General features: G+C 56.3%; 1 protein-coding gene across 5 annotated transcripts in view; it reads left to right on the plus strand.

The window, feature by feature from the left end:
* The window catches only part of SEPTIN5 (septin 5), a 42,373-nt gene extending 17,750 nt beyond the window's left edge, over nucleotides 1-24,623 (plus strand). The window contains exons 1-12 of one of the 5 annotated variants that reach the window (XM_082774197.1): nucleotides 8,620-8,927; nucleotides 10,543-10,764; nucleotides 13,479-13,575; nucleotides 13,952-14,038; nucleotides 14,600-14,723; nucleotides 14,892-15,026; nucleotides 15,696-15,813; nucleotides 16,141-16,242; nucleotides 17,140-17,236; nucleotides 18,471-18,606; nucleotides 20,356-20,458; nucleotides 21,053-24,623. In XM_082774197.1, coding sequence (XP_082630323.1) covers nucleotides 8,715-8,927; nucleotides 10,543-10,764; nucleotides 13,479-13,575; nucleotides 13,952-14,038; nucleotides 14,600-14,723; nucleotides 14,892-15,026; nucleotides 15,696-15,813; nucleotides 16,141-16,242; nucleotides 17,140-17,236; nucleotides 18,471-18,606; nucleotides 20,356-20,458; nucleotides 21,053-21,109 — 1,491 coding nt within the window. In that variant the 5' untranslated portion in view covers nucleotides 8,620-8,714 and the 3' untranslated portion in view covers nucleotides 21,110-24,623. Of the gene's footprint in view, nucleotides 1-589; nucleotides 602-8,619; nucleotides 8,928-8,974; nucleotides 9,059-10,542; nucleotides 10,765-13,478; nucleotides 13,576-13,951; nucleotides 14,039-14,599; nucleotides 14,724-14,891; nucleotides 15,027-15,695; nucleotides 15,814-16,140; nucleotides 16,243-17,139; nucleotides 17,237-18,470; nucleotides 18,607-20,355; nucleotides 20,459-21,052 lie in introns of those variants that run through there. The other 4 variants (XM_082774201.1, XM_082774198.1, XM_082774199.1 and 1 more) reach the window with 4 other exon arrangements.
* Nucleotides 24,624-24,682: the final 59 nt, after the last annotated feature.

Below are 24,682 nucleotides of genomic sequence, written 5' to 3' on the forward strand. Positions count from 1 at the left end.
TCTCCTGCAGTCAGCAGCTGGTACACGAAACCACCACAAGTGGGCTGAGAGCTGGCGGTGGGCTTGAGACGGTGGGACAAGATCCCGTTGGGAAGGATCCCCTCCGTGAAGCTGTGCTGGATGCTCCGTGGCTTTGATTCTGGGTCGTTTTGTCCAGCAGTTGTCACTGCTGCGGCCTCACAGAGCGCTGCTGCTGCCCGCGGTGCTCATGCTGTGGCCCTGGCGTTTCGTCCTTCCCGACCAAGGAGAGCTGCTCCCCCAGAAAGCTCCGTTCTGCTGCCTCTGAGCGAGACTCTGGAGGTTTTGTTGAGAAGGAAAGGAGAGCTTAGAGCGTGCCCTGCCGTGATGGCCAGTCCGCCGCAGACACGGCTCTTCCAAAGGGAGGAACGGCTGAGGGCAGTCACGGGGCCTGGGCGGGCAGGCTGAGGAGCACGAGGTCTCTGCTGGCTCCAGAAAATGCTGTGTGCTCAGAGAGGAAGCAGTAACCACAGGAAAAGGATAGTTGCTGAACCCAATTTGCCAAGAATTAAGCAATCTGTTTCAAAGCATGAGATGCGTTGAGCAAGAGGACTGGTGCTCTCTCCTGAAGCAGGTGGAAACGGTAAAAGGAGGAGGCAGAGTCCTCCTGCAGCTCAGCTGCCAGACAGGGCCAAAGCTTCCCTGCACGCAGTTTTTCTCCCTTCCCTCCTACTGATTCTGTTTTCATCCCTGTGCCACTCACTGCTGTTTTTATCACCACTCTGCTCTGAGCTGTTAATTTTGGGGATCCTGGTTCATCAGTGGCAGATTCTTTTGGGCTTTGTAGGGGGCAGAGCAGGAGATGCGGGAACAGCTTGGTCAGCCCCTGCTCTCTGCAGGACACCGAGTGCCTCGTGCAGTTGTGCTGGGTGCTGGGAGCAAGGCCTCGGTGCCTGCAGGGAGGTGGCCTGGGTGGGTGGGTGGCAGAGCCTGAGAGCAAAACCAAACTGGGAGGGCTGCCGGGCGTCCCAGGTGTGCCTTGGCACAGAGGGATGTGTGAGGTTGCTCTGGGGAGACAGACAGACAGACAGACTGGCTGCTCGGTCCCTGTCCGCTCAGGAGAGTGATATCTCTGGGGTCTGTTGCAGCTGCCCCTGCGAGCCTGCACGTAGGTGGGAACAGACGGGGCCATCTCAGGGGTCAGCAGGAATCTGGCCGTGCTGCTGAGCTGCCCTCCCCGTGGCGGTGCCTCCCCTGGCAGCCCCGGGCAGGGTGCTCAGCGGGGTACCACAGAGCCACCCGGACCTTGTCGGCGTCTGTCAGGCTTGGTGCAGCCTCCAAACAGGCATCCCGACTGCGAGCCTCACACCTCGCTTCACTGCGTGATGGCAGGGCGTGGGGAGTGCTCCCCTACCCAGCACGATCTCTGCTCAGGTTCGGGCAGAGAGCCTTCTGCTCCGTCTCACTGCACTCAGGCTAACTCCTCATATTTTTCCCTAGCGGTCAGCATCTCTGGGAAGGAGAAGCAATGCTCAGCAGTCCCTGCCTACTACTCTTAAGGCTGGAAGAAACTTTCCTTAAATTCTCTCTGACAGACAGCACGGTTTGATTTAGATTTTCCGTGACTTGACATTTTCTCCCATCTCCACGTTTAACAATGTGTAAATCTCCAGGCACGCTGCAGGGCAGAGGAGCGGTGATGTGTGCCACAGAGGTGCATCCAAGCTTAGTGCCTGCTGGAGCAAGGTGACGGGGAAGAAGGGGACAGCAGGTGTGGGACAGCATCTCCTTGTTCCCCTTGTGGTTATTCTGATGGCATCGTCCCGAGCTGCAGCCTGGTGGGGTGCAGGGACCTGCGGGGGGCACGGGGTGGCCATGCAGCTGTGGGTGGCAGCCAGGGAAGGGAACAACCCTGTTCCCAGCCTGTGTCCATTGGGGCTGGAGCTGAGGAAGCCTCGGGCTGTCAATGTGACTGTCTTTAAAGCGTGGACCTAGCACAGGCACTGCTGCTTTGCAGCCCCGACCTTCTCTTCTCTCGTGCAGCCGACTGCCTGCCTCTGTGCGCTCTGGTGCCGGGGATCTGCGGGGAGCTGTAAATCCCAGCAGGGCAGCTCTGCTCTCTGTTGTCCTCTGTGGGGCAGAGGTGTTGTGTCTGTGCCTCTCTGCGGGTCCTGGGGATGCTTTAGCAAACATCAGGGCTTCAGGCAGCAGCACTGCCTCCCGGAGAGCTGCGTGGTGGCAGGGCAGGGCAGGGCAGGCGTCCTGTGTGCTCCGTCAGAATCTCAGTGGGTGCTCGGAGAGCTGCGAGCAAGCTGTGCTGCTTTACCCAGTGGTTTCCCCAGTTTTCAGGGTTCCTCCATCTCTTCAGCTTTTTGTTTCCTGCTGTCGTGTGCTGTGATCCTCTCCCGAGCACATCTCACAGCTCTGCTGACAAGCAGGTGTGCCTCCCGTGCCTGCCCTGAAGGAGTTGTTTTGTGCCACTGCTCAGAAACCGAGGAGCGCTGCAACCCCGGCCTCGCTTGTTGCTTATTCCCGCTGATTAGCTGATTGCTTCCAATTGCCAACACCATCACACGGGTTGTAATCAGTCATTTTCCGTGCCACTCGGGGAGAAGGAGCAGGGTGCAGGTGTGGGAGGGAAAGCCGCGTTTGCCAGGCTGAAAAGGACAAATGCTTCTGCAGTGAAATGCTCCAACTGTTGCGCAGTTCGCTCTGTTGTTTATATTGAACCAGAAGAAACATCCAGGGGAGGAAGGGAGCAGAATTTCCCTCTGACTAATGCTGCTGGATCATGCAGGGCTGTGGGGAAATTGCCAGGCAGAGAAACCATCAGGAGGAAAAGGAAATGGAAAGGGAATCTAATTATCCATCTGCAAAGACAAACCTTAGTCCTGACGCAGGGCCCAGCCCGGGGCAGGCTGATGTGGGCTGGGAAATGGGGAGTCCTGGGGGGACAGCAGGGGGAGGGGGGAGGCTGGAGCCAGGGGGGCTGGGGGCTGGGGGGAGACCCCCGGGAGCCCCCCTGGGAAGGAGGAGGTGCTCTCCCTCCTTGCCATGGCACACTGCAGTCTGTCTGCCCTTGAAGGCTGCAGGCTGCGGTGCTTTTTGGGGGTGGTTGCTCCCACAGGCTGGGGCTGGCCTTCCTCTTGCTGTGTGCCTTCCACGACTGAAGGTTATTTCCAAGCACTGCCTTTTCTCCCTTTACTAATGTAATGGAATTAAAAATGATCTGGTGAGCTAAGAGTGGGCTCATCCTCCTCTCTTGTGGGCATCAGCTACTCCTAAAGTTATGTTAATTGTAGCTGGGAGACCCAGACAGGGGTTGGGCACTGGCCCAAAGATAGTTGGCTTGTGTTCTCCCAGTGCTGTTTTGGGAGCCTGCAGGAAAGGCAGCGTGTTCAAGACCTCCTTGAAGAGCTGGGAGTATCCCCGAGATGGGCGTACCGGGGATGAACCAGGAGCATCCCCGCCTGGGTAATGCTTTTTCCAGCAATGTTTGTCCCCTGCCTGATCCCTGCCTGGCGTGCCGTGCTGCCCCAGCTGGGACTGCCTTCCCTGCTGATGCCCTGTTGGGCCAGGCAGGAGCGTCTCATGATGCTCAGAGGCCCTGACACCCTCTCTGGTTCAGGATTCAGCCTCTTTGGCAGGCAGGCCTGATCCTGCATCCCCTAATCACGTGAGCAGATGTCTCTATTTCAGCGGGACTTCTCTGAGTAAGGATGCAGGACTGGGAGCACTGCCTGCAAGTTGAAAGTGGACCTCCTGTAGGGTCCTCTCCCTACCCTTTTGCTGTTCAAGCACATAAATGTGCATCGACAGCTTCCAAAGCTGCTGATGCTCTTGGCCTTGGGGCGGACAACTTGAGAGCTGCAGAAGCAGTGCCTTGCTATTTCTGAGCATAAGTCACCTTTGTTTCCCACCCTGTCTCTCCAGAGAGCTGCCAGCCCAGCCAATGTCTGTGCCCTGGGACGATGTGTACCTGGTTTTCTCCCAGGCGTGCTTGTTCCTGGCTCTCCAGGGCTGGCAGGGCTCCGTGCCGCCTCTCTGCCTTTGCCAGCCGTGGCTTCGAGGTGGGAGGGAGGGGATCCATTGAAGCCCGATTCGTGGCTGGAGCAGGGGAGAGCTGAGGAGCTGCTGCAGCCCTTCCTGCACCACCTGCTTTCTCCTCCGGTCTGAGCAGCCCAGCTTTGGAAATTCCCATCCTTTGCTACAGTTTGGAGTGTGCCCCCAGCTGGAGGTGCTGCTGCCTGCGACCCTACCTGGGGCAGGGGCAACGAGGGCTGCGGGTCTGCTCCACGGCCTGATTTCAGCCCCGGTCAGGGGCAGCCGCAGTGGGAGCTCCCTGCTCCTGCCGGCTGCGACACCCAGGGCAGGCAGACCCCAGCAGAGCTGCCTTCTGCTGGCCGGCTTCTCCCTCGCGTGGATCGTGTCGGTACCGCAGCAGGGAGACTGCCTGCAAGGGGCTTTTCCTCTGCTTCTCCTCAGAGGCTGGTAACGGAGCGTTTTGTGGAAAAGTTCCAGCCAGGGACCGTGCCTGTCCAAGCTCTTACGTTTCACAGATCACCCTAAATGAAGAGCAGAGGAGCTGGGTGTGACAAGAGCTGTCAGCTCGCTCCAGAGGGAGTCACAAGTTGAAAGAAGTGGGAGGGAATTTATGGGCCCTGGTCCTTTTTCAGAGCTGGAAGCGGAGGCACCTGGTGAGTCACACAGGGCCGCCTGGGGAGCCTGAGGTGCTTCAGGTGGGAGCAGGGAGCACAAATACCATTAAAATGCAATTTAATAGATTTCGGGAGGGATTATGTGGAAAAACAGCAGTGATCCTTCAGCGGAAATTAAAACTTGACCTGTGGAGGAGGTAAAAGAAAACACAGGAGATTTGGTTGCTGTGTTGATTGTGCTCGCGGCCCGGCATGTGCAGGGGAATAATCCCGTGTTTGGGGATTTCGGCAGAGCTCTGCTCAGCTGGCTGCTTGCTTTTTTCCAGAGCATCAAAGAATGAAGCCTGACTGAAGTGTCAGGGCTCTGATGCTGCCAGTGACCACTTAGAGCCTCGCTTACAAGCTCAAGGTTTAGTTAATCCTCAGAGTTGAGATCAGCCAGGTGTTTTCTCTTGGCTCAGGTCAGCAGGAGCCTCGGGGTGGTTGTGCTGCGCTGCTGCTGTTGGAGCAGCAGAGTCTAAGCCTCATGACACCCGAGGGATCTACCTGTCCACAGCCAGCACCGATTTGCCATGCAGTGAGAGAGGAGAAGGCAGGAACCGAGCTGGGAGCTCGCAGTGGGGGCTGGGGGCTGGTTGCTGTCCCTGGAGCCCAGCCAGGACGGTGTAAATTTAGCCAAGGGCAGAATTTCCTCTCCCTGCCTCCATCTCTGATCTGTTCTCTCCTCGCCCATCCTCATGCTCGCAGCGCTGGGCTCCGCGTGGCCGAGCTCTGCCCGTCCCTGCCAGGCCCCGAGCGCTGCCGGGGCTGCAGCGGCTCCGTGCTCCCTGGACGGGGGTGTGGTGGGGGGGTGCAGCGTGAGGCCTTTACCCCCTCCAAGGCTGATGCCCTGATCTCAGGGAGGTTTTCTCTTCTCTGGCCAGCTGCCTAGGGGTAGATTTTGCCTTCTGTGGGTTTATACCTAAAGCCATGAATTAATGTGTTTTCTCTCCTCTTCTCAGAGACCGGCTTCAGCCCTGCAGGCTAGAAATCTCCTTTAACAAAGGCAGAAGTAGGACATGGCTCCCTCACCGCTGGTGCTCAGCCACAGCTCTTCCCTCACAATTCAGCTCCTGGGCTGCAGCCGCCCCGAGACAAAGGAGAAACCCCGCAGAAAGCAGGGCACGTGCCTTGGCTCTTGCCTGGCCCCCTTGCTGGCAGGCACGTGCTCAACGCAGCAGCAACTCGGAGAGGTCAGGCTGTGCCTGATGGCACCGCTTGGTGACTTTTTGTCTTTTCTGGTGTCAAGGCATGACAAAGGAGGGCTGGTCTGTGAGGTGGGGCCGGCTTGGGGCACCCCACAGCTGTGTTTCCCTTTCTGCTGGTGGCAGAAGACACTTTGGTTTTGGGCTATATTTTGAAAGGGTGAAGGTGTGTGTTTCTCTGCTGAGCTCCACTGCATGCAGCATGTGAGATGTCCCGTGTGCTGTGTTTCTCTCTCAAGGCTGTTGTACATCAGGTTTCTTGCTGGAGGAGCAGGTCGGAGCTTATACTGGGCACTTCCAGGGCCTGCGTGGAAAGGGAGGGGGGAAATGAGAAAGGGCAGAGGCAAAATAAGGTTTGGCCTGGCCATCTTTGGAGGCTTGCACATGGACCAACCTGGGCCTCTGGGTGTGCCCTGCAGCACGTCTGTGTGGCACAAGCCTGTCCTTGGCTCATGGCTTCTGCTTTGGTGCCTCTGGGTGGAAGAGGAGCCAAGATGAGCATCTCTAGGAGGGGCAGAGGAGGCCGAGTCTGAGACCCATCAAACCTTCAGCGCTTTGGAAGCCGTAGCGCTGGCCACACAGTGCTCTCTGTAGCCAAGACCTTCCCTTCTGGGTTTCTTTTCCCAATCTGCTCTCTGCGTTCCCAGGCGTGGCCTCCTGGCTGGAATTCCTCCCTGGCTGCCAGTCCCGAGAGCCGTGTGTGATGTGAGAGCTCAGGGCGCTCAGGAGACAGAAGCTCCTTGTTCCTGGCTGCGCCGTCAGCACGGTTCCTGGGGCCATGAACAACACTGTGGTTTTGTCGCAACCAAACCATTGTTGGCTTCGTGGTGATCCCAGCTCAGAAGAATGCTCCCACTGGGTGCAGCGGGCTGGGGAGGACGCAGCGTGCCTCCCTGTGCCCAGGCACATGCTTGTGGTTGGTGGCCATGTGGCCTGCGGCCTGCAGACAAGGGTTGTTCAGGCCATGAGAATCTGTGGAGGTTGGAGAGGGTTTGCTTGCAGCTGTTGTGGTTTATGGGGTGGAAGGACTGGTGGAACCTCAGTGTTATTGCAGCTAAGTCTGGACGTGTTTCTTGTGCACCCCCAAGCCATTGCTCTCGCTGCCTGGTGCAGACAGTGCGATGCCTTCAGCACTCCTCGGTCGTGCACAAGCTGCAGACCGTGGTGGTGGAGACCTCCAGTCAGGAAAGCAGGAATCAGACACTGGGAATCTTGGAGGGGAAAAAAAGTGTCGTGAGCATGGCCTGACCTACTGCTGAGCTGGGAGGACATTGTAAGTGTTATCTACCCCCTGAAAATGGAGCTGCCTTACAGGGCAAGGAAAAATGCCTTGTTCTGGGAAGTGGCAACTCTTGGCACACCTGGATCTCAGTGCAGACCTGCTTGGCCACTACACTCAGAAATGGCTGGGAACAAACCCCAGTGAGCAGAACTTACGGATGCTACTGGTAGGGCAAGGTCATTTGGAAAAGGGCTTTGTGCATGTGCATGTGATATGACAGCTGCCACAGGGAGGGAGTTTTCCTTCTCTGGGAATGTTTCCCAGTTCTCCCTCTCATGTTTCTCAGCCTCCAGAACCTCATGCCTGTAACTCCTCACCTTCCCTCAGCTTGCAGGATGGCAGTGTAAGTAAAGCATCATTCTTTGTCTGTGTCCCATCTCCCCCCGGTGCAGTCTGTGCAGAAGCCCGGCTTCTAAGACCTTTCTACTCCTGCAGCTGCTCCCAGGCTCCAGGCCACTGGAGATCTCCTGGTGTCTCTGTACCTTGCAGCACAATCTCCTACCAGCTGGGGTGTGCAGCTGGGGGTTGCAGCCTGAGGCTGAGCAGGGCAGCCCTGCTGATCCCATAATATACAAAGTTGCTGCTGGAAATCTGCAGCTCCCAGAAAGGCAGCGGGAGCTGGGGCTGGGAGAGAGGCAGGAGCGTAGCGGGGAGCCAGCACCCTGCCCTGTTCGCGGGCAGAAAGCTGCCCAGAACCCGTGTGTCGAGCTGCAGGTTCCTCCTGCACCACCGGTGTTGCCATCTCGTGTGGCTCTATTATAAGTGCCATGACATTAACCCCCAGTTCCTGGGATTGTGTGATTACATGAGATTATAAGGGTTTGTTTCAGATAAATTCATGCTCAGTTTCTATGGCTGCACAGAAAAGCTGAAGCGTAGGTCTCATGTGGGTTCAAATCCTAAACTTGAAGCTTAAGTGATTTTTCTGTGAGTGCTAAGCTGTTACTGGGCTGGATCCTTGTGCTTAACAAATGCACGGATACTTCTTTTTTTTTGAAATTTCTCCAAAGCTGGAACAGTTGCTATCGGGTGCAGCCCAGCCCAGCTGCCTGCTAGGTGTGGATTCAGGTGAAGCGCCAATAGCTCCGGAATAGCGAGGGACCGGCGCTGAGTGGGGGGTCCCCGCATCCATCAGCCCCGGGGCCTGGGGGTTATGTTTGGAGTCGGCTTTTGGGGAGTTCTCTGGACCCCTCAGTGTTCCCCGCACACGGCCAGAAGCAGCACATTTTTGCCCAGAGCAGTTCCCTCGCAGCGAACCTTTGTCTTTGTATCAGGACGTCCAAGAAACCCTCCAGCTGTCCCGAGGAGTCAGCCTCGGAGCTGGGGCAGCAGCCGGTACGTGCAAACCCTCTCCGCGGGATGCTGGCAGAGCGAGAGACATCGGCTCTGGCCTGCAGCCGTGGTGGCTTTTGTCCTGTCCTGGCTGGCAGGCTCCTCCCGCGGCACAGGCGGAGGCAGGAAATCCCAGGCAGCTGCCGTGGGAGCCCGCTTGCCTCTTCTCTCCTCTCCTCTCCTCTGCTCGCCTCTGCTCCTCGCCTCGCGGGCCGCCGAGGCGAGCCGAGCCAGCCCTGCATGTGTGTGCATGCGTGGGCGGGGGGGCTGCCGCATGGATTTAGCGAAGGCTGGGAGGGAACACATGGGTTGGGTGTTTTTTTTCTTGGCCTGCGGTGGCTGTCCATCCTGCCGGCCGCGGTTATGGATTCGATCATTATCCAGGAGCGGTTAGTGGAGAGGCTGCTTTCCCCCCGGACGCAGGCACAGCGAAGCCACCCGGCCAGGCTGAAGGTACGGGGATGTATTTATAGCGCCCTGCGAGCCGGGGAGCAGCGGGGACAAGCAGGGGGAGGATGGTGCCCGAGCAGATGTGTGCGGCACAAGATGAGATCTCCGAGGAGCAGAGCAGCGGAAGGAAGCTGGTAACGGGGACACGGCCGGGGACAGAGACCCAGCGGGCAGCTCGGGGAGGGGAGCAGCCCCGCGGGTGCAGGAGCAGGCTGGCCAGCTGGGAGATGCGTGCCTGATTTCTGGGCGGTTATCTCACGCGGCGATTCCTGCCCTGAATGGCGTGTGTGTGCGCTTGGGGGGCTCGGGGCACGAGCCAGGGCTGTGTGTGTGCCCCAGAGCAGCCTGGTTTGCGTTGTGTTAAAGCTGTGCTTCGCTCGCCGGTTTTCTTCCTGCTGCACCCAGCGCTGGTGGGCGGGCGGCTTTGCTAATGCTCCGTACTCAGCCCCGGGCCTGAGGAGGCAGATGTACATGGGGGAGCCCCTGGGGGTTGTTTGTGTCATGAATTTATGCAGCTTTCTGAGAATGAGAGGATGCAAAGGTCTGCCCCTCCTCTGGGAATGGGCCCTGCTGCTCCGTGCAGATGCGGATGTGGCGGCCGGGAGAGGGCCGGGCAGCTTCTGCTGTAATGGGCACAGGGCCCCGAGGCAGGGAACTGCAGCCCCCCAAAGTGCTGCGGCTGGCGTCACGGTGGCTTCATGCTCTGTAGGATTTGGAGGAAGGGTCTGAACAGAATATTTGGGGCCTTGGTGGACACAGGTTCATCGGGACCCCGGCACAAGCCTCACCATTTCTGGGGTTTGCTCCAGAGACAGGGTAGGGGCCGTTCTTCAGATTTTCTGTAATCCTATGGTGTTTAATTTTAGCACTTCTGAATGCACTCCGCAAGCCTCATTTATCCCCAGAATAAGTGGCAAAGTCACGTGAGATCTGGATTGCTTTGAGCAGCTCATGCACAGGGGAGGTGAGGAAAGGATCAGGAGCGATGGCGTCCTCGCTGCCTGCCTGCGTTTCTCCGGGGCAGTACGGACAGCCCCCAGGTACCTCTGTCGTGGGGATCTGTAGCCCAGACAGGGACAGGACCTGAACCCAGGGCTGCTTTGTTCCTTGGCTTGACCTCACTGTGTGCCAGGGAGCCTCAGCACCTCGGCGGGGTGGTGGAGGATGCGAGGACACGGCGTGTCACCGTGATGTCCAGCGAACCGCGGTGTGTGTGCTGAGGGAGGAGGGCACAGACGTGTTTTGCTTGGCTTGGGAAGCTTTGGTTTGTAACAGGGCCCCAGAGGTCAGCCACGTTTTCGGTGGCCTCAGCTGTGGTGCTCAGGGCACGTTCCCAGGAGCAGGACGCCAGCGGGAACAAAGGCAGCACGAGGAGGGGTGCTGGGGAGAGGGGCTCCGCGGAGCAGAGCGCTGCTGGCACTGCTGGCGGGGCTGCGTCCTGACAGCTGGGGCTGGTGAGGGAAGCAGAGCCCTGTGCCCAGCTGTCCTGGCCCCTGTCAGCCTGAGGGGAGCTGCTCTCGGGGGTCAGCAGCACATGAAGGGCGCTGTGATGCCTCTTGGAGGCCCCTCAGGCAAAGTCCCTCATCTAATTAATGGATTTCGGCTTCTCACAATGCAGGAAGCCACCTGCCTTCTACCCCCAGCCCTCCCATCCCCCTTTGCCCCCCTGGGGCTCTGCATCCTGAGCACAGTTGCCGTGCCAGCAGCCGTGCTGCGCGCTAACGAGGGCGGTGAGGGGCGCAGAGCCTCCAGGAAGGCAGGCACCGGGCTCGGGAGGGCACCTGGGCTCCTCACACGCCACGCTGATGTTGGCACGCTGGTGAAGGTGGCTGTAACCCAGGTGAGTGTGCCTGTCACGAGTGCCCGACACGGCCAGGGTGGGAGCACACACAGGGTGCCTCACAGCCAGGGAAGAACCACGGGACAGGCTGGCTGTGGTGCAGGGGCTGTTCCTGAGAGCTGGGCTGTTAAAGGATGTGATCACCCCACTGGTGGCCCCACGTCTCTGGCCTCTCCCTTCACGGACACGCTGGCTGCCACCGGGTCTCCACAGTGTGTCTGTGGCTGCTTGCAGGGAGGCACGGCCAGGGACGGGGCCCTGCCCCTCACGTCCCTGCTGCCTCCCGCTGCAGGAGGGAAGCCCTTCCCTTGACCTTGTGCTCAGCCCTGCTCTGCCTTACTGCAAGGGAAATGACCGCATGAGCCATGGGAAAAGGGCAGCATCCTGCACCAGCTGGGATTTGCTCGCTTCTTGCGAACTGTCCGGACTCCACCAAGCTATGGGGAGGTAACCGGAGCTACAACAAATCCCCATTTTCTTGGTTGGGCTGAACAGAAACAAGAGATCAGGTTCAGCCAGTTGCACTTGGCTGAAGTAAGCAGGGTTGCACCAGAGCTCAGCTCCCCAGTATCTCCACTGTCAGCCTTTAGTCACCTAGCTTAAAAAGCAAGGAAACAGAAACACGCCCCAGTCTCAGCCACGGTTTTACTGTGTGTGCCTATTGCTGTTTGGCACATAAAGTCACTGCAGCGGGCAGGTAATCGCTGCCTTTCCAAAGTCTGGTAAAGGCTGGTGAGGTCTCTTTCCTGCTCCTGAAGCACAGCTTGGCTGCACGAGAGGTGCAAGGGGCAGGATGCTGTGTATCTGTGCCGCTCGCTGCTCCGTGTGCTGCGAGGCACGGGCTGTTATTCATGCACCTGGGTTGTGCTTGTGTTTCACCAGGAACCAGAGCAGCCAGAAAGGATGGAAGGGGAACGTTTTATCTTGTTTTCTTGATCTTGCTGTTAACACATTTCTCACCCTGCCTTGCACACCTTGTGTCTTCCCTTTGCAGAGCCTTTTGGGTGGCCGTGCAGTCTCCAGGCAGATGTTGCTTTCCTGCAAGTGGCTGCCATCACTTTTCATCCTGGGGCCTCACTGCTCGCTGCACTGCTGCTGTGGGATGCGAATGTGGGCACTCTCTAATTCTCTAATTTGTCAGGGCTAAAGAGACCAATTCTGAGACCCAAACCAACAGTGAATTTCTAGAAGGCAGTGACAGTGTCCATCCTGCCTGAGTGCAACACGGGAAGAGCTGAGAGCCAGCACTGCCCTAAGCTTGACACGCAGGGCAGTGACCTATGTGAGTGTGTGCCCAGGAATGGAGCCAGTGAACCTTGGGAACCTGGGGAACCTTCCCCACTGTGCCTGGAGAACCAGTGCCAGAGAGCCGCGGGGAGGGTGGCTGGATGGTGTCTGACCGGGTGGGAGCCAGGGCTGGTTCTGAGGAACTCCTGGCTCCGGAGATTTGCCTGTGGTGTGAATCCCAGGGTGTATTTATCCTAAGTGATGTTGTCTGGGATGTCGTTAGCTTAGGCATTTGGGTCTAGCTTGGAAATTATGTGAGTAGGGAGGTGTTTGCCAGGGTCTGTGCCCACCCTTCAGCTTCAACGGGCCCTGGGGAGGGGAACACGTTGCTGTGGGGGGAGCAGGCTGTGAAACCCTGGGGTTGCTCAGGTGGAGCTGGCTGGAGCCGTGCAGCCCGCAGCTACCTGTGGCCACCCGAGCTGTGGGCGGAGGACTGTGTGCTGAGCCTAGCGGGGAAAGTAGCTGGAGCAGGGCTGTGAACCCCACGTATGAGCTGTGTTCACCTTTGGGGTGCACCCCGGGACACGGCACAGGCTGTGTGTTTGCTGGTGGCCGCAGGATGTGTGCTGTGTGCAGGAGGTGCCGCTGGACATGCTGCTCCTTGAGTGCGCTCGGTGAGCTTGTACGGAGCCCACAGCGGGTGGCTGCGGCTTTTCTGTGGTGAGAGAGTGCTGGGTGACAGGAAGCGGGGTCTGGGCGGTGGTAGGGCAGTAAGGAATCCTCCAGTAACACCGCGTGTAACACGGGCACCCATCGCACCTCTCCTAGGCAAAGATCCTGCGCATCTTCCCTCATCTCGTGCGTCTTCCCCCATGCCGTGCTCCTTGAACTTCTGTCTCTTCAGAAATAACACCAGAGATTATGCAGGATTTCCTCTTACTCAGCCAGGAGTGGCTGTGACACAGCAAGAAATAATCCCCTCCCAGGTCACGCAGAAGCCAACCACCGTGCCTTCATCGGGCCGTGGCTCAGGACACCTCCAGCCCCTCTTGCTAATTACACCGAGCCCTCCGCTGCGTGCCGCACGCCTCTGCTGGGAGAGGTGCCCGAGTGGCTCTGAAAGACCTGGGGAGCGGTGACTGTGCAGGAGCAGCAAAGGGTTATGAGGTGTTTGTCAGCCCAGCCCTGTGCTGTGTGGGGGGGAGGCAGGCTGTGCCTGGTCCCTGTGTGGGTGAGAGCAGCCGAGCCGGGCAGTGGTTGCACGGAGGTGGCTCTCGGTGCCAGCAGGCACCTGCAGGGAGGGCAGGAGTCCCTGAGCCTAGTCCCTGAGTCCCACGCTGCTGCTGGGGCAGGGACCCAACCTTCCTCCACCCCTTGGCTCTGCCTCGGGGCTTTTTGAGTCCTTTGAACCCAGCTCCGTGTTGCTTTGTAATGCTCAGGCAGGAGTGGTGGCACACCCTGACCTCCTGCCCGCCTCTGCCCCGCAGGACCATGAGAAGCAGTACGTGGGCTTTGCCACTCTGCCCAACCAGGTCCACAGGAAATCCGTGAAGAAAGGTTTCGACTTCACCCTGATGGTTGCAGGTGAGGCTGCGGTGCATGGAGGAGGCTGGGCCGCACGGTGTGTGTGTGGAGGGGCCCACCCTGAGCGCTTGCATCTCTCTCAAGTGAGCACTGGGCTTCATCGGAGCGGCTGGGTGGGCGGTGAAGGCAGGGCCAGCCAGGACCTGAGGGAGAGGAAGGGAAGGGAGGATGGTTTTGTACAAGGATTGAGATTTCTTGCAGCAAAAGGCCTCCCACTGCTGGAGAAACGTAATGCCCATAAACAGCTCCAGACAGCTCATATCTCACACTTCCTCTGGCTCAGGATTCAAAGCCTTGTTCAGCGTTTCATTTGTAAGTCAATTAGTGGGTCATGTTGTTTGCTTTTCCCTCCTCCCCTTTGCACTCTGTCAATTAGGAGAGTCGGGTCTGGGCAAATCCACGCTGGTGAACAGCCTGTTCCTGACGGACCTCTACAAAGACAGAAAGCTCCTCAATGCAGAGGGTAAGTTGGGGCAAAGGGGGTCAAGTGGGATCTTGCATCCCCAGGTCTGTAGCATCCTAAGGACCAGTCCTTTGGCGCCTTGCTTCAGCAGCAGCTACAGCTTGGCTGGATCCCAGCCCTGGCTTTTGTTGCTCTGCTCTCCTTTGCTGGCTGCAGGGGCACTAGGATCCAAGCACGAAGGGTCTGGTTGTAGGGTTCTTCTGCCCTATGAAGGGGAGGTGAGGCTGCAGAGCAGCACTAACCCTTTGGGTTGAGAAGTTGAGATTTGTCTTTTGTTCTTGGGTGCCGGTGTGTGGTAGGGATTCCTTTTCCCAGTGACTGGACATGTTCAGAACAGCTGGGCTACAAGCAGTTGGAAAGTTTGTGTGCCCTCTCAGAGGCCTGTCTGCCTGCTACCAGTCTCCCTCACCACCCCTCCCCTGAGGCTCCTTAGAGGATGATCAAGGTCTTCTGAAACCCGTGTTAGTCCCTGTGCTGAGTGATAAGGGGGGAGCATCTCATTGTGGGTGTGAGTTGGGATCCCCACCATTACCTGGCCTTAACTCGTGTATTCCTGTTCAGAGAGAATCAACCAGACAGTGGAGATTGTCAAGCATACGGTGGACATAGAGGAGAAGGGCGTCAAGCTGAAGCTGACCATAGTGGACACACCAGGCTTTGGAGATGCTGTTAACAACACTGAGTGGTGAGCAGGCCAGCGCTGCCTTCCTCCTCATCCTCGGCCACATCTGTTTTCTGTGGCAGCTTCACAGGAAGGGGTTTGGCAGTGGGGACGGGATGCTGCTGCCTTATAGTCCCTGGAGACAGTGTCCTGTTACACGTGATTTGGTTTTGATTGAGTTCTCCTTCCCAGCTGGAAGCCCATCACCGACTACATTGACCAGCAGTTTGAACAGTATTTTCGTGATGAGAGCGGCCTGAACAGGAAGAACATCCAGGACAACCGAGTGCACTGCTGCCTCTACTTCATCTCGCCCTTTGGGCACGGGTGAGGCACCCCGCTCCGGGGATGGGGAATGACTCAGGCTGGGGGGGAAGACCCTTGCGCCCCAGGATTGCCTCACAGCGTGTTGTACAGTGTCCAGGCTGCTGACACAGGTGCAGAGCCATCAGCTGCTCCCCTTGCTGAGCACTACACAGCCTCCCTCCTCGCTGACACGACAGCCTGTGGTCAGGCAGAGCTGATCCAAACCAGGCCACAGGCCTGAGAGAGAGATCAGGGGAAGCAGTGCCACACGGACTTGTATCTTCCTATCTACCTAAGCCTGACTGATAGATAGGAAAGGGAGTTTTAAGCTGCCTTCAGTCCCTGCCAGACCTTGCTGGCTTGTGTCCTAACCTAGCCTGGAGCAGCCGTGCTGGCACCCTGCAGCACAGGGCAGCCAGGAGGAGGTCTGTGGCCGTGGCCTGGGCAATATTTGTTCTGTAAGGTGAATGCTCAGCCTGTGTCTGCATGACATGTCTCAGCATCTGAAATCTGAGATGGCTTTCCTGCAGATGCAGCCCTAGCTGAGGGCTGCCCCAGACTCTTGTGACAGTGCTGTCCTCTTCCCTTCTTCCTGGGGCTGATGGGTGAAGCGGGAGAGGCTGGAGGGGGAGCTGCCCGCTGTGTCCTGGCTCACCTTGCTAACCATGTCTCTCCTCATTCCTGCTGCAGGCTGAGGCCTGTGGATGTCGAGTTCATGAAGGCTCTGCATGAGAAGGTCAACATTGTGCCACTCATTGCCAAAGCTGACTGCCTGATCCCCTCTGAGATCCGGAAGCTAAAAGAGAGGGTGAGATGCTGTTTCCCTACAGGGGCATACCTGATGTGGTGGCGGGGATATGCTGAGAAAGGAGAAAAGCAGTATGCCTGCAAAAATAAACTTGTGTGTGTATGTATTTATAGTGTCTGCGTGTGTGTATGTATATATACACACACACATATATAGTACCTGCAGATCTAATTGCAGCAGTGCTACGTGATACCTGTGAGAAGGGAAGTGGTGTCTGCAGTGAAGCCAACTCTACAGGATTCATGGCAGTACAAACAGGGAAGAGACTCAGCATTTCTGTGTCATTCAGTGCTGCATTTTTTTTGTTCTTGTCTTGCATGGACGCAGATCCGGGAAGAGATTGAGAAATTTGGCATTAAAGTATACCAGTTTCCTGAGTGTGACTCTGACGAAGACGAGGAGTTCAAGCAGCAAGATAGAGAGCTGAAGGTAAGGAGTCAGTTCAGCAAGGGACTGCAGAGTCTGTCCCTTGGGTACACTGGTTGCTCTGGAAGGAGCCGGAGCTGCCCTGTGCGTGCCACAGTCCCGTGCTGTGCTGTGCTGCCGATACGCAGGAGGCAGCCTGTATTGGCTCATGTGGTATGTGGACTGGAGAAGAGGGCTGATGTCCTTGCTGGTGCCATGAAGTGCAGCATGAAGACACGGGACTTCAGGTGTCCTGCCAGACAGTGCCAGTCTTTCCTCGGTCTACCCCAGCCTGTGTGGTTAAGATGGAGGCTGGGCTGTATGACACTTGTGAGCACCCATTTCTGAGTGAACACTTTGTGGGTGAGGAGGCCTCATCCCCACTCTGATACCTCAGTTGTGTGGGAAACACAGCAGGGTCACACAGGCCTGGCTGGAGGCCCCAGCAGCCCAGGCCTGACCCTTTCCTAAGCTGAGCCAGCCATGCGTGTGTGTGCAGTATGGCTTTGTTTCTCCTGCCAGATGAAGGCAATGGGCTCTGAGCAGAGAGGAGCACAGCCTGTACCTCCTTGCCTGGATGAGCTCTTGACCTCCATTGTCCCACTTGTTTGGTGTCCCAGCCTCTCTGCTCTGACTTCCTTGTAGTGTTTCCCCTCAAAAAAGAGATGCAGGCACCTGCAAAGACACAGCCTCCCTCAGGAGAGCTGAGAATGTCAAGCTGGGAATCAAGCTGCCTTCAGATCCCAGTGCCTGAGGCTTTTCTCTATAATCATGTTGTGCTGTCTCATGCTGTGGGATGTGTGGATATCCCTGTGCCTTTCCTATCAGTGCCTTCATCCTCCCGTTCTGCTCTGCCTGAGCTCAGCCCTCAGAGGAGGGATGCGTGGGCAGCCCCAGGCTCAGCGATGCCTCTCGTTCCAGGAGAGTGCTCCCTTTGCTGTCATCGGCAGTAACACAGTGGTGGAGGCAAAAGGCCAGCGAGTCCGTGGACGGCTGTACCCGTGGGGCATTGTGGAAGGTAAGCACAGTGCCTGCAAGCTGGCACTGAGCACGGGGCAGGGACAGAGGTGGGCACGTACAACAGGGACTGCAGTGGGGAGTTCACCCCTGCGCAGCCTTGAGCAGCTGTTGACCAACTGCACGACCTTTGGCACATGGCAGGGGACAAAGTAGGGTACAGAGAGGTGCCGGGAGCTGCCTGCTCTGCTGCTGCATGCAGAGCAATCACCCTGCCTCTGAAGCCAGGGTGCATTGTGCAACACACGTCCAGGGAGGAGCCTGAATGTGGTGCCACTGCTGTGGGGATGGAGCCGAGGCTGTGAAGGTTCCTGCAAGCCGCAGTGAGACCTAGAGGAGAGGGCAGGAGGGCTGCCACACAGTGTGTTTGTCTCCTTGTAGAAGTTCTCCCCTTCTAAATGAGAAATTTCATAGGTAGAAAAAGCCTGCAATGTTTTTTCCTGCTGTTGCTGACTCCCCGTGCTGGCACGTTGCTTTAGATCTTGGAGCTCTCAATCCCCAAATCCTCTGCACTTGTGGGTTGGTGTCAGCTGCTTGGGCTGCCCAGCTGCTGGCTCTTCTCTCTTGCTGTCTCCTGAGTGGGCTGTACCTGTCAGAGTGCTGGTAGTTGGCAGTGAGATCAGCTTTGTGAGACCCTGGGCTTCACACAGCCAGCTTCCCCCAGCCCTGCGGAGAGAGAAATGGAGATTACCACAGCAAGTACCCAGCTACCAAACACGCTTCCCCCCAGACTCCCACAGGGCTGCCTGGGGCCTGGCTCCCCATGGTAACAGCAGCTTTTTCAGCTCTCTAGCCCATTGCTTGCTAATGGCTCTGCTCCTCAGGGGCTGATTCAAGATCCCTTGTGGAAACCATCCTGCCTACAGCGGCCTTTCAATCAGTGCTGAGTTCTGAGGAGGTGGCCGTTTTGTCTCCAGCAGTTGCTGTTTTCACTGGGGTTATAATAATGACATCCACTGTACCTGGGAGCAGCATCCTCTCAGGGCTCTGCTATATGTGCTTAATTAATCCTCTTACCCAGAAAAAGTCCTGGGAACGCAGTGACCTCGGCAGCCTGGCCTCAGGGTCGAGGAGCGCAGAGCTCCATCAAGGCCTGTGCTGGGGCCAAGGGGGGGAGTGGGGATGGATGGGGAAGGGGCCCTTGGGGGAATTTTATTTTTGGTGCAGAGGAGGGACTCCCTGGATGTGGCCGATGAGGTGTGACATCCAGGTGCTCTCCCGGTTTTGCTTTGCAGTGGAAAATCAGGCGCACTGCGACTTTGTGAAGCTGCGGAACATGCTGATCCGGACACACATGCACGACCTGAAGGATGTCACTTGCGATGTCCATTATGAGAACTACCGAGCCCAGTGCATCCAGCAAATGACCAGGTGGGTCCCTCACTTTGCCTGCAGGTTGGAGGGGTATCTCTCTGCCTCTGTGGAGAAGGGACCACTTTTTCAGAATGGCTTCTCTGGGGAATGGCACTGGGAAGTAATACAGCACATCCGAGCTCGTCTCCCACAGCCTTAGCTCACGGTGAGGATGCTTCTCAGAACCCGTGTTCCTGTGCAAGGACTCCCCACACAGATCTTGGGAAATAGGCCTGGCCGTAAATGCTCTTTAGAAGAGCTGTTCCTAGCACTGGGTGAAATACATCCAGCCTAAAGAACCACGAGATAAACCATTTCTCTGGTGGATTACTGCTGTGTGCATTGCCAAAGAAGGCATTCTGCAATCTGCAGTTCTGTCCAAAAGACAGCCTGACCCTTGGGATGCTGCTGTTTCTCAGACAACGGAACCCAAGCAGTTAGCAAGAGTCTCATCACATCTCCAAAGATTTCTCTGCATTATCTTGCTGTTGCATTTGATTCTCTGTAGTTTTAATCACAGAGATCAGAAAACAGAGAGCACTCACGGGCTTTTCATTTGAAAGTCATATCTTTTCCTTCTCCCTTCCATGACTGAAATATTGGTGACACATTTTAGGATTAAATAGATTTTGGCTCTTCTGTTGTAAACCATCCCCTTCACTTCCTGCCTGAGCTGGCTGGGTGACCGCGTGCTGCCACGTTGCAGAGCAGAAATAGCTGCACTGCACCGAGGAACAGCCCAGCGTGTGTGCAAATGTGCAGGTTGGCACGTTCTGCTCACACACGCTGTATCCCAGTACTTTTGCATAGCAGATGAGCCTGTCTTTTTCAACAGTGATAATAGGGAGTCCCAAAATAACCATGTGAAACACTAGAGATCTGTCAGAAGTGTCACAGTTGCTATTTAGACAGGCTGTGTATCTATTAAAAGAACAGAGTGGTGAAAAAGCAATTGCTCGGCTTAAAACTCTGGTGCTGTTGCTCACGCCATGGCTGGTTCTTTCTCAGAAAAACCAGTGTGGCCGTTTCTAGCAGTGGGATACGGGTTCTTCTCTGAAGAAACTTTTGGGAGGAGATACCAAGCTCCAGAGCTGGAATTGACTCAATAATGAGGAACTGGTGACTCCAAGTGGTGAGAGCCAGAAAGTGGCAACTTGAGTTCCCAGTTTTTCTATGGAGAGCTCCTCCAACTTTTGGAAGTCACCTCCTTCCTCTGTCCCCTGCCAGCACTTGTGCACACCCCCAGCCCTCATCACAATGCTGCTGTGCCATGCCTGTTGTGCACCATGCCTCCCCTTGAGTACAGGGACCAGGCTTTGTTATCAGACTTGCAGCAGTTAAACTGCTCCTCTGGTTTTATTTTCCTTAAAAACAAACAAATAAAAAACCACCACAACATCGTGAGCATGTAGTGGCTTAGAGATGCTGATAGATAGATAAAAATTGGCTGTAAATGTCCTTGCTAAATTTTCCAGTGCTGTTACATAAAGTGCTCAGAATTGCCAGCTCTTTCTGGCTGTTTTTTTTTGTTTTTTTTTTTTTTCCTTGGTGTAATCCTGGTTTGGGTTTTCTCAGGTAGTTTCTCCGAGTGCATCCTACACCTACATGCCAGATTGCCCCCATAGCCCTTCTGTGTGGCTGGGTGCACGTTCCCATGTTGCTGGCAGGTCTGCCATCGTGAGTGACAGCCATCATGTGGTGACACCAAAGCCATCTAGCCCGAAGCATAACTGACTGCATTTCTTCCCTCTCTCTCTGTCTCTCTAGCAAGCTGACTCAGGACAACAGGATAGAAAGCCCCATTCCTATCCTGCCTCTCCCAACACCAGACACTGAGACAGAGAAGCTGATCAAAATGAAGGACGAGGAGGTGAGACCCTCAAAGCTGTCCAGCTTTAATATTGGAGCTGAAATCCAAGGTGTTTCCCCAGGATTGCCCCACAGAGGCTGTTCTGGGGCTTCCCACTCCCGCTTCCCCCTGGGCTTCTCCTGGTGCGTAGGGCAGGACGTGGACGTTGTGCCCACCTTCCCCTGGCAGGGAAACGTGGCTCTGTTCCACTCCAGACACTGATGCTTCTGTGCTCAGGCAGGAGTTAGTCTTCTCTGAAAAATCCCTTTTGCCACCCCCAAGGGTCTGCCCCGTCACCCCAAGCCCGTCACGCTGTCAGTCAGCACCACTCGGGGCTCTCTTTGTCCAGGCCCTCTGCCTTGGCCAGCCACTGGGGCTGGCAGCGCCTGGCTGTCAGCGGCGTGATGCAGAGCCTGGGACTTGGCCCTGTGGCTTTGTGCGGTGCAGCGGGGATTTACTGGGCTCCCTGCCCAGCTGTCCTTGATGGACTTGTCACCTGCTGGCTGTGGCTGGGGGTGGGGGGAGCCAGAAACTCATCTCATGGTGCCAGCCCCCAGTGCAGATCCCCAGCCCCAGCAGATCCGTCTTTGATCACCTCTCTTCTGTCTCATGCAGCTGCGGCGGATGCAAGAAATGCTGCAGAAGATGCAGCAGCAGATGCAGGATCAGTGAGATGCGGGTACCTGGAGGGCAAAGGGAACCCCTCAGCGACCAACCGAAGCCTGGCAAGAGCTGTGGACGTTTAAAAAGAGGTTTCCTGTTGTATAAAGACTTGTGGGCAAGAGCTGCACCCGCAACTTCTAATTTATTAGCAGCAGCGCTGGCTTTGCGGTCAGCTGGGTTGTGGAGAAGGCTGTTCACTTAACTGTTTACTGATGTGTATTTCTTTTTTTATTATTCTTTCTTTTCTTTTTTTCTCATTTTGTTTTTTCAAAAGGAACTAGCCTGGGAAGTCTCTAAGGCATCCTAAAAAGGGGGGAAAAAAGGAAAAGAAACAGATCTCCCTTTCCCATGTACTAATCTCTTGTTTGGGAATGCTCTGGTATTTAAAGTCCTGGTTTCTCTGGTGTACGAACTTGAAGAATATCTGTGTCAATGCACGTAGATGTTTACTCCCACCTGAGGTGCTGTGCCCCCTTCCCCACTCCCCTTGTCCAGGGCCAGCACAAGCGTTGTAAAGGCAGACCTTCCCTCCTGGGAGTTCAACCTGCTCCGCCAGGGGCCAGCTGTGGACCAGAGAGCGGGGACTGGGGGGTTCTCTGTGCACTGACCTGCCCGGGGGCCCGCTGCTTGTCTGGTTTCCTGCCCAGGTTATTTGGTTTGTCTTTGGTTGGTGGTTGGTTGGCCGGGGTTGTTTTTCCTATGAACTCCAGAACTTTGCACTGAGTGGCAGGGAGCTGAGTCTGTCAAGGGGCTGGTTAGATGAAAACAGCTTCCACTGCCCTCAGGTGTGTCTTTGTGGCAGAGAGGATGAGTTACTGAGGATTACCAGCAATGATGGGAGCGGACACCTCCCCAGCCTGCCAGCCGTGCTCTCCTCCCAAGGCAGGCTGGAGGGGCTGACAGAAGCACGACAGCGGGGCGCTGCGGTGGCTGGGAGAGGCTCTCTCGTGCTTTAGCTCTGGTCGCTCTGAGCTTCTCCCGAGGAAAGGGGCAGTTTCCGAAGGCTCGTTCCAGAGGTCTGCAAGCTGCCCGGCCAGGCAGACCGCTGCAGGAAGCCCAGGGTGACGGGGGGCTTGGAGAGCTGCTGTGGGTCAGTGTGGCAGGTACAGGAGCGTCACTGCGCTGAGCACAGCCCAGCAGACTTGGCGCTTCCTCCCCTGCCCTTCCCCTGAGCCTCGGCCCTTCTTCCCCTCCCCAGTCCCCCTCTCTTCCTGTCTCAGTGCTGGGAAAGCTGGTGGATCTGCTGGGCAGAGATAAGAGCGCTTTTTTCGTAGCAGCTTCTGTCCTGTTTCTGCTTCCTGCAGTATTTTTAACTTCCAGTCCAGCCAGAGGAGAGCCCTGGAGCGTGATGTGCCTGACAGGGCAGGACTCACCAGCAACGCTGCCATGTGCAGAGCATCAGGGGCTGCTGGAGTGAGAGACATTTGGCTCTTCCCTCCAGCTCCACGGAGTGCTGCCATGGGCTGGACCCTTCTGCTCCTTTGGCTGCCAGCCCAGTTGCCCTGTCTCCCTTCCCCATTTGTATCAGCTGCTCCATCTCAGGCTTTTCCCAGCAGACCTCCCTGGGCAGGAGGCAGCATCGGCCAGGAATAGCCAAGCCCTAAACTGTTGTTAGGTGCTGCGTTTATCTGACTCCCCCTGTGGGGCTTTAGAGCCCTGATCAGGGCTTGTCCAGGAGGTGCAGAGGCTGGCTGGGTCAGGTCATTCTCTGTACAGAACCTCTGTTTGACTAGATCATGGGCTGTAGGGGCAGGGGAGGCACCCCGACACTGTGCAAGACAAAGCCCACTGACAGAAACGTGCAAGCTGGGCAAGAGCAGTGCCCAAGGCAAACCTCTCCGAAGTGCCCTTCTGCTGCCTCAGAGGGGTGAGAGGTGGGGCAGGGGCACTGGGGATGAGCTCAGCAGGGCAGGGGTGAAGGCAGCTGTTCTGTCCCAACAATGTTTTTTTTCTTTCCTTCTCCCCTGTATCAGGCTCATAAGTGACATTGGGCAGTGCCAGCCTAGGAGAAGGAAAGGGCTCAGCCTGTCTTCAGTAACATGCCAGGGCCAGGTGCTTAAGGAGGAATTACAGCCCTGCTTTCTGCAATGCGTTTGCCTGAGCGATGGAGTAGCCTGAGGTAGGAGCTTCCTCCAGGTTTCCTAGAGCTGGTTTGCTGGAAGCAGGAGAACTGCTGAGGTCTCAGCTTCATCCATGGTAGTGTAACTGGAAACACCTTGCAGTACCTGTCCCCTCTCATTTCTTACAAGAGTTTTGTCTGTTAGGAGGATGTTCTGTTGCAAATGAGCACTTTTCAGCTAAAGATGTTCCTCTTTCAGACAGATTCATTCCCAGAAAAAAAAAAAAAAAGCAGACCTTTACCCTGTAGCATGGACGTAAGAGGGCAGACAGCTTTTATCCTGTGCTGCGTGCTGGTGAGAGCACGGGGTACTGTGGTCACAGGCAGGCAGGATTGCTGAGCGTGTATCTGCCTTGTCCCTCTGGGTGAGGAAGTCTCCATCAGCTCAGTGCACATGGCTTCTAGATCAAGTTGATAGCGTCAGCTCTGTTCTTTACAGAGCTGAAGTGTTCAACTACCAGCTGCAGATGGCTTGAGCTGCACCTATTCAGAATGCACAGCAGTGAGGCACCAGAGACAGCTTTTACAGAGGGCAGGGGTGCTGCAGAAATCCACATCCCTGTGTCAGAGGTTCCCTGCCCAGGGCATCAGAGTTGGGGGCTGCCTGGCAAGCGATTAGGGACTGACTTTTTGGGGCACCAGGGATCCGGACTCTGGCCTGGAAGGTGACAACAGTTTATAAGAGGATGAACGTTTTGTGTTGTTGCATGAGCTGCACAGTGAGCCAAGAAGAGACTCCCACATAAATGCAGCTCAGCCGTTGGGCTTTGGCAGTGAGAAGTGGGAATAGGCAGGTGATCTAACACCTCCCCTCACACAAACCCTCCGCAGTCTCAGGTGTGACCCCTGTGCTCCCAGGCCCATTCCCACGCCTCTGCCAAGCCGTGCCCTGCCGAGCTGGGTGCAGCAGGGGCTGCGTCCCGCCGCGCAGCGCTGTCTGTCCCGGGCTGCAGCTGGGGTTGTTGGTAGGTCTCAGACCTTGTGCCTGACTAGGGAGGGAGCCGTGGCATGAACTCCGTGTGTGCTGCTGCTGTGCTGGTCCTGCCTGTGTGGAGCTTCCTGCTGCCTCCCCGCATGCCTCCCCCCAGAGGAGGGGGTCCCACGTTTCGTGCTGTGCAATGGCGTTCCCTGCGCTTCCTCACAACCCCAGCTGTGCTCTAACACTGTCTTGCTCCTGCCATGTGACTTCCTCACCCCCCACTCCATTCCTAAGCTCTTCGTTTCCCATCTGTCTGTTGGGTTATTATAATATATATTTTTTGTAAATTTCTGTTGGAACATTTTGTCATTGTGAACAAAGAAAAATGAAACCTTTTAAAACATATCCATTTTATTAAATGATTATTATTGTTATTATTAATAATGTTTACTACCTGAATTGATCAGTGAAATAAATACATTCAAAAAAACAACCTTTCTGTTTGTTTGTTTTTTTTTTTCAGTCCCCTTCAGCAGCATCGGTG

This window comes from Aythya marila (genome assembly GCF_965140915.1).
Source record: "Aythya marila genome assembly, chromosome: 17".
In the NCBI taxonomy this organism is placed as follows: Eukaryota; Metazoa; Chordata; class Aves; order Anseriformes; family Anatidae; genus Aythya; species Aythya marila.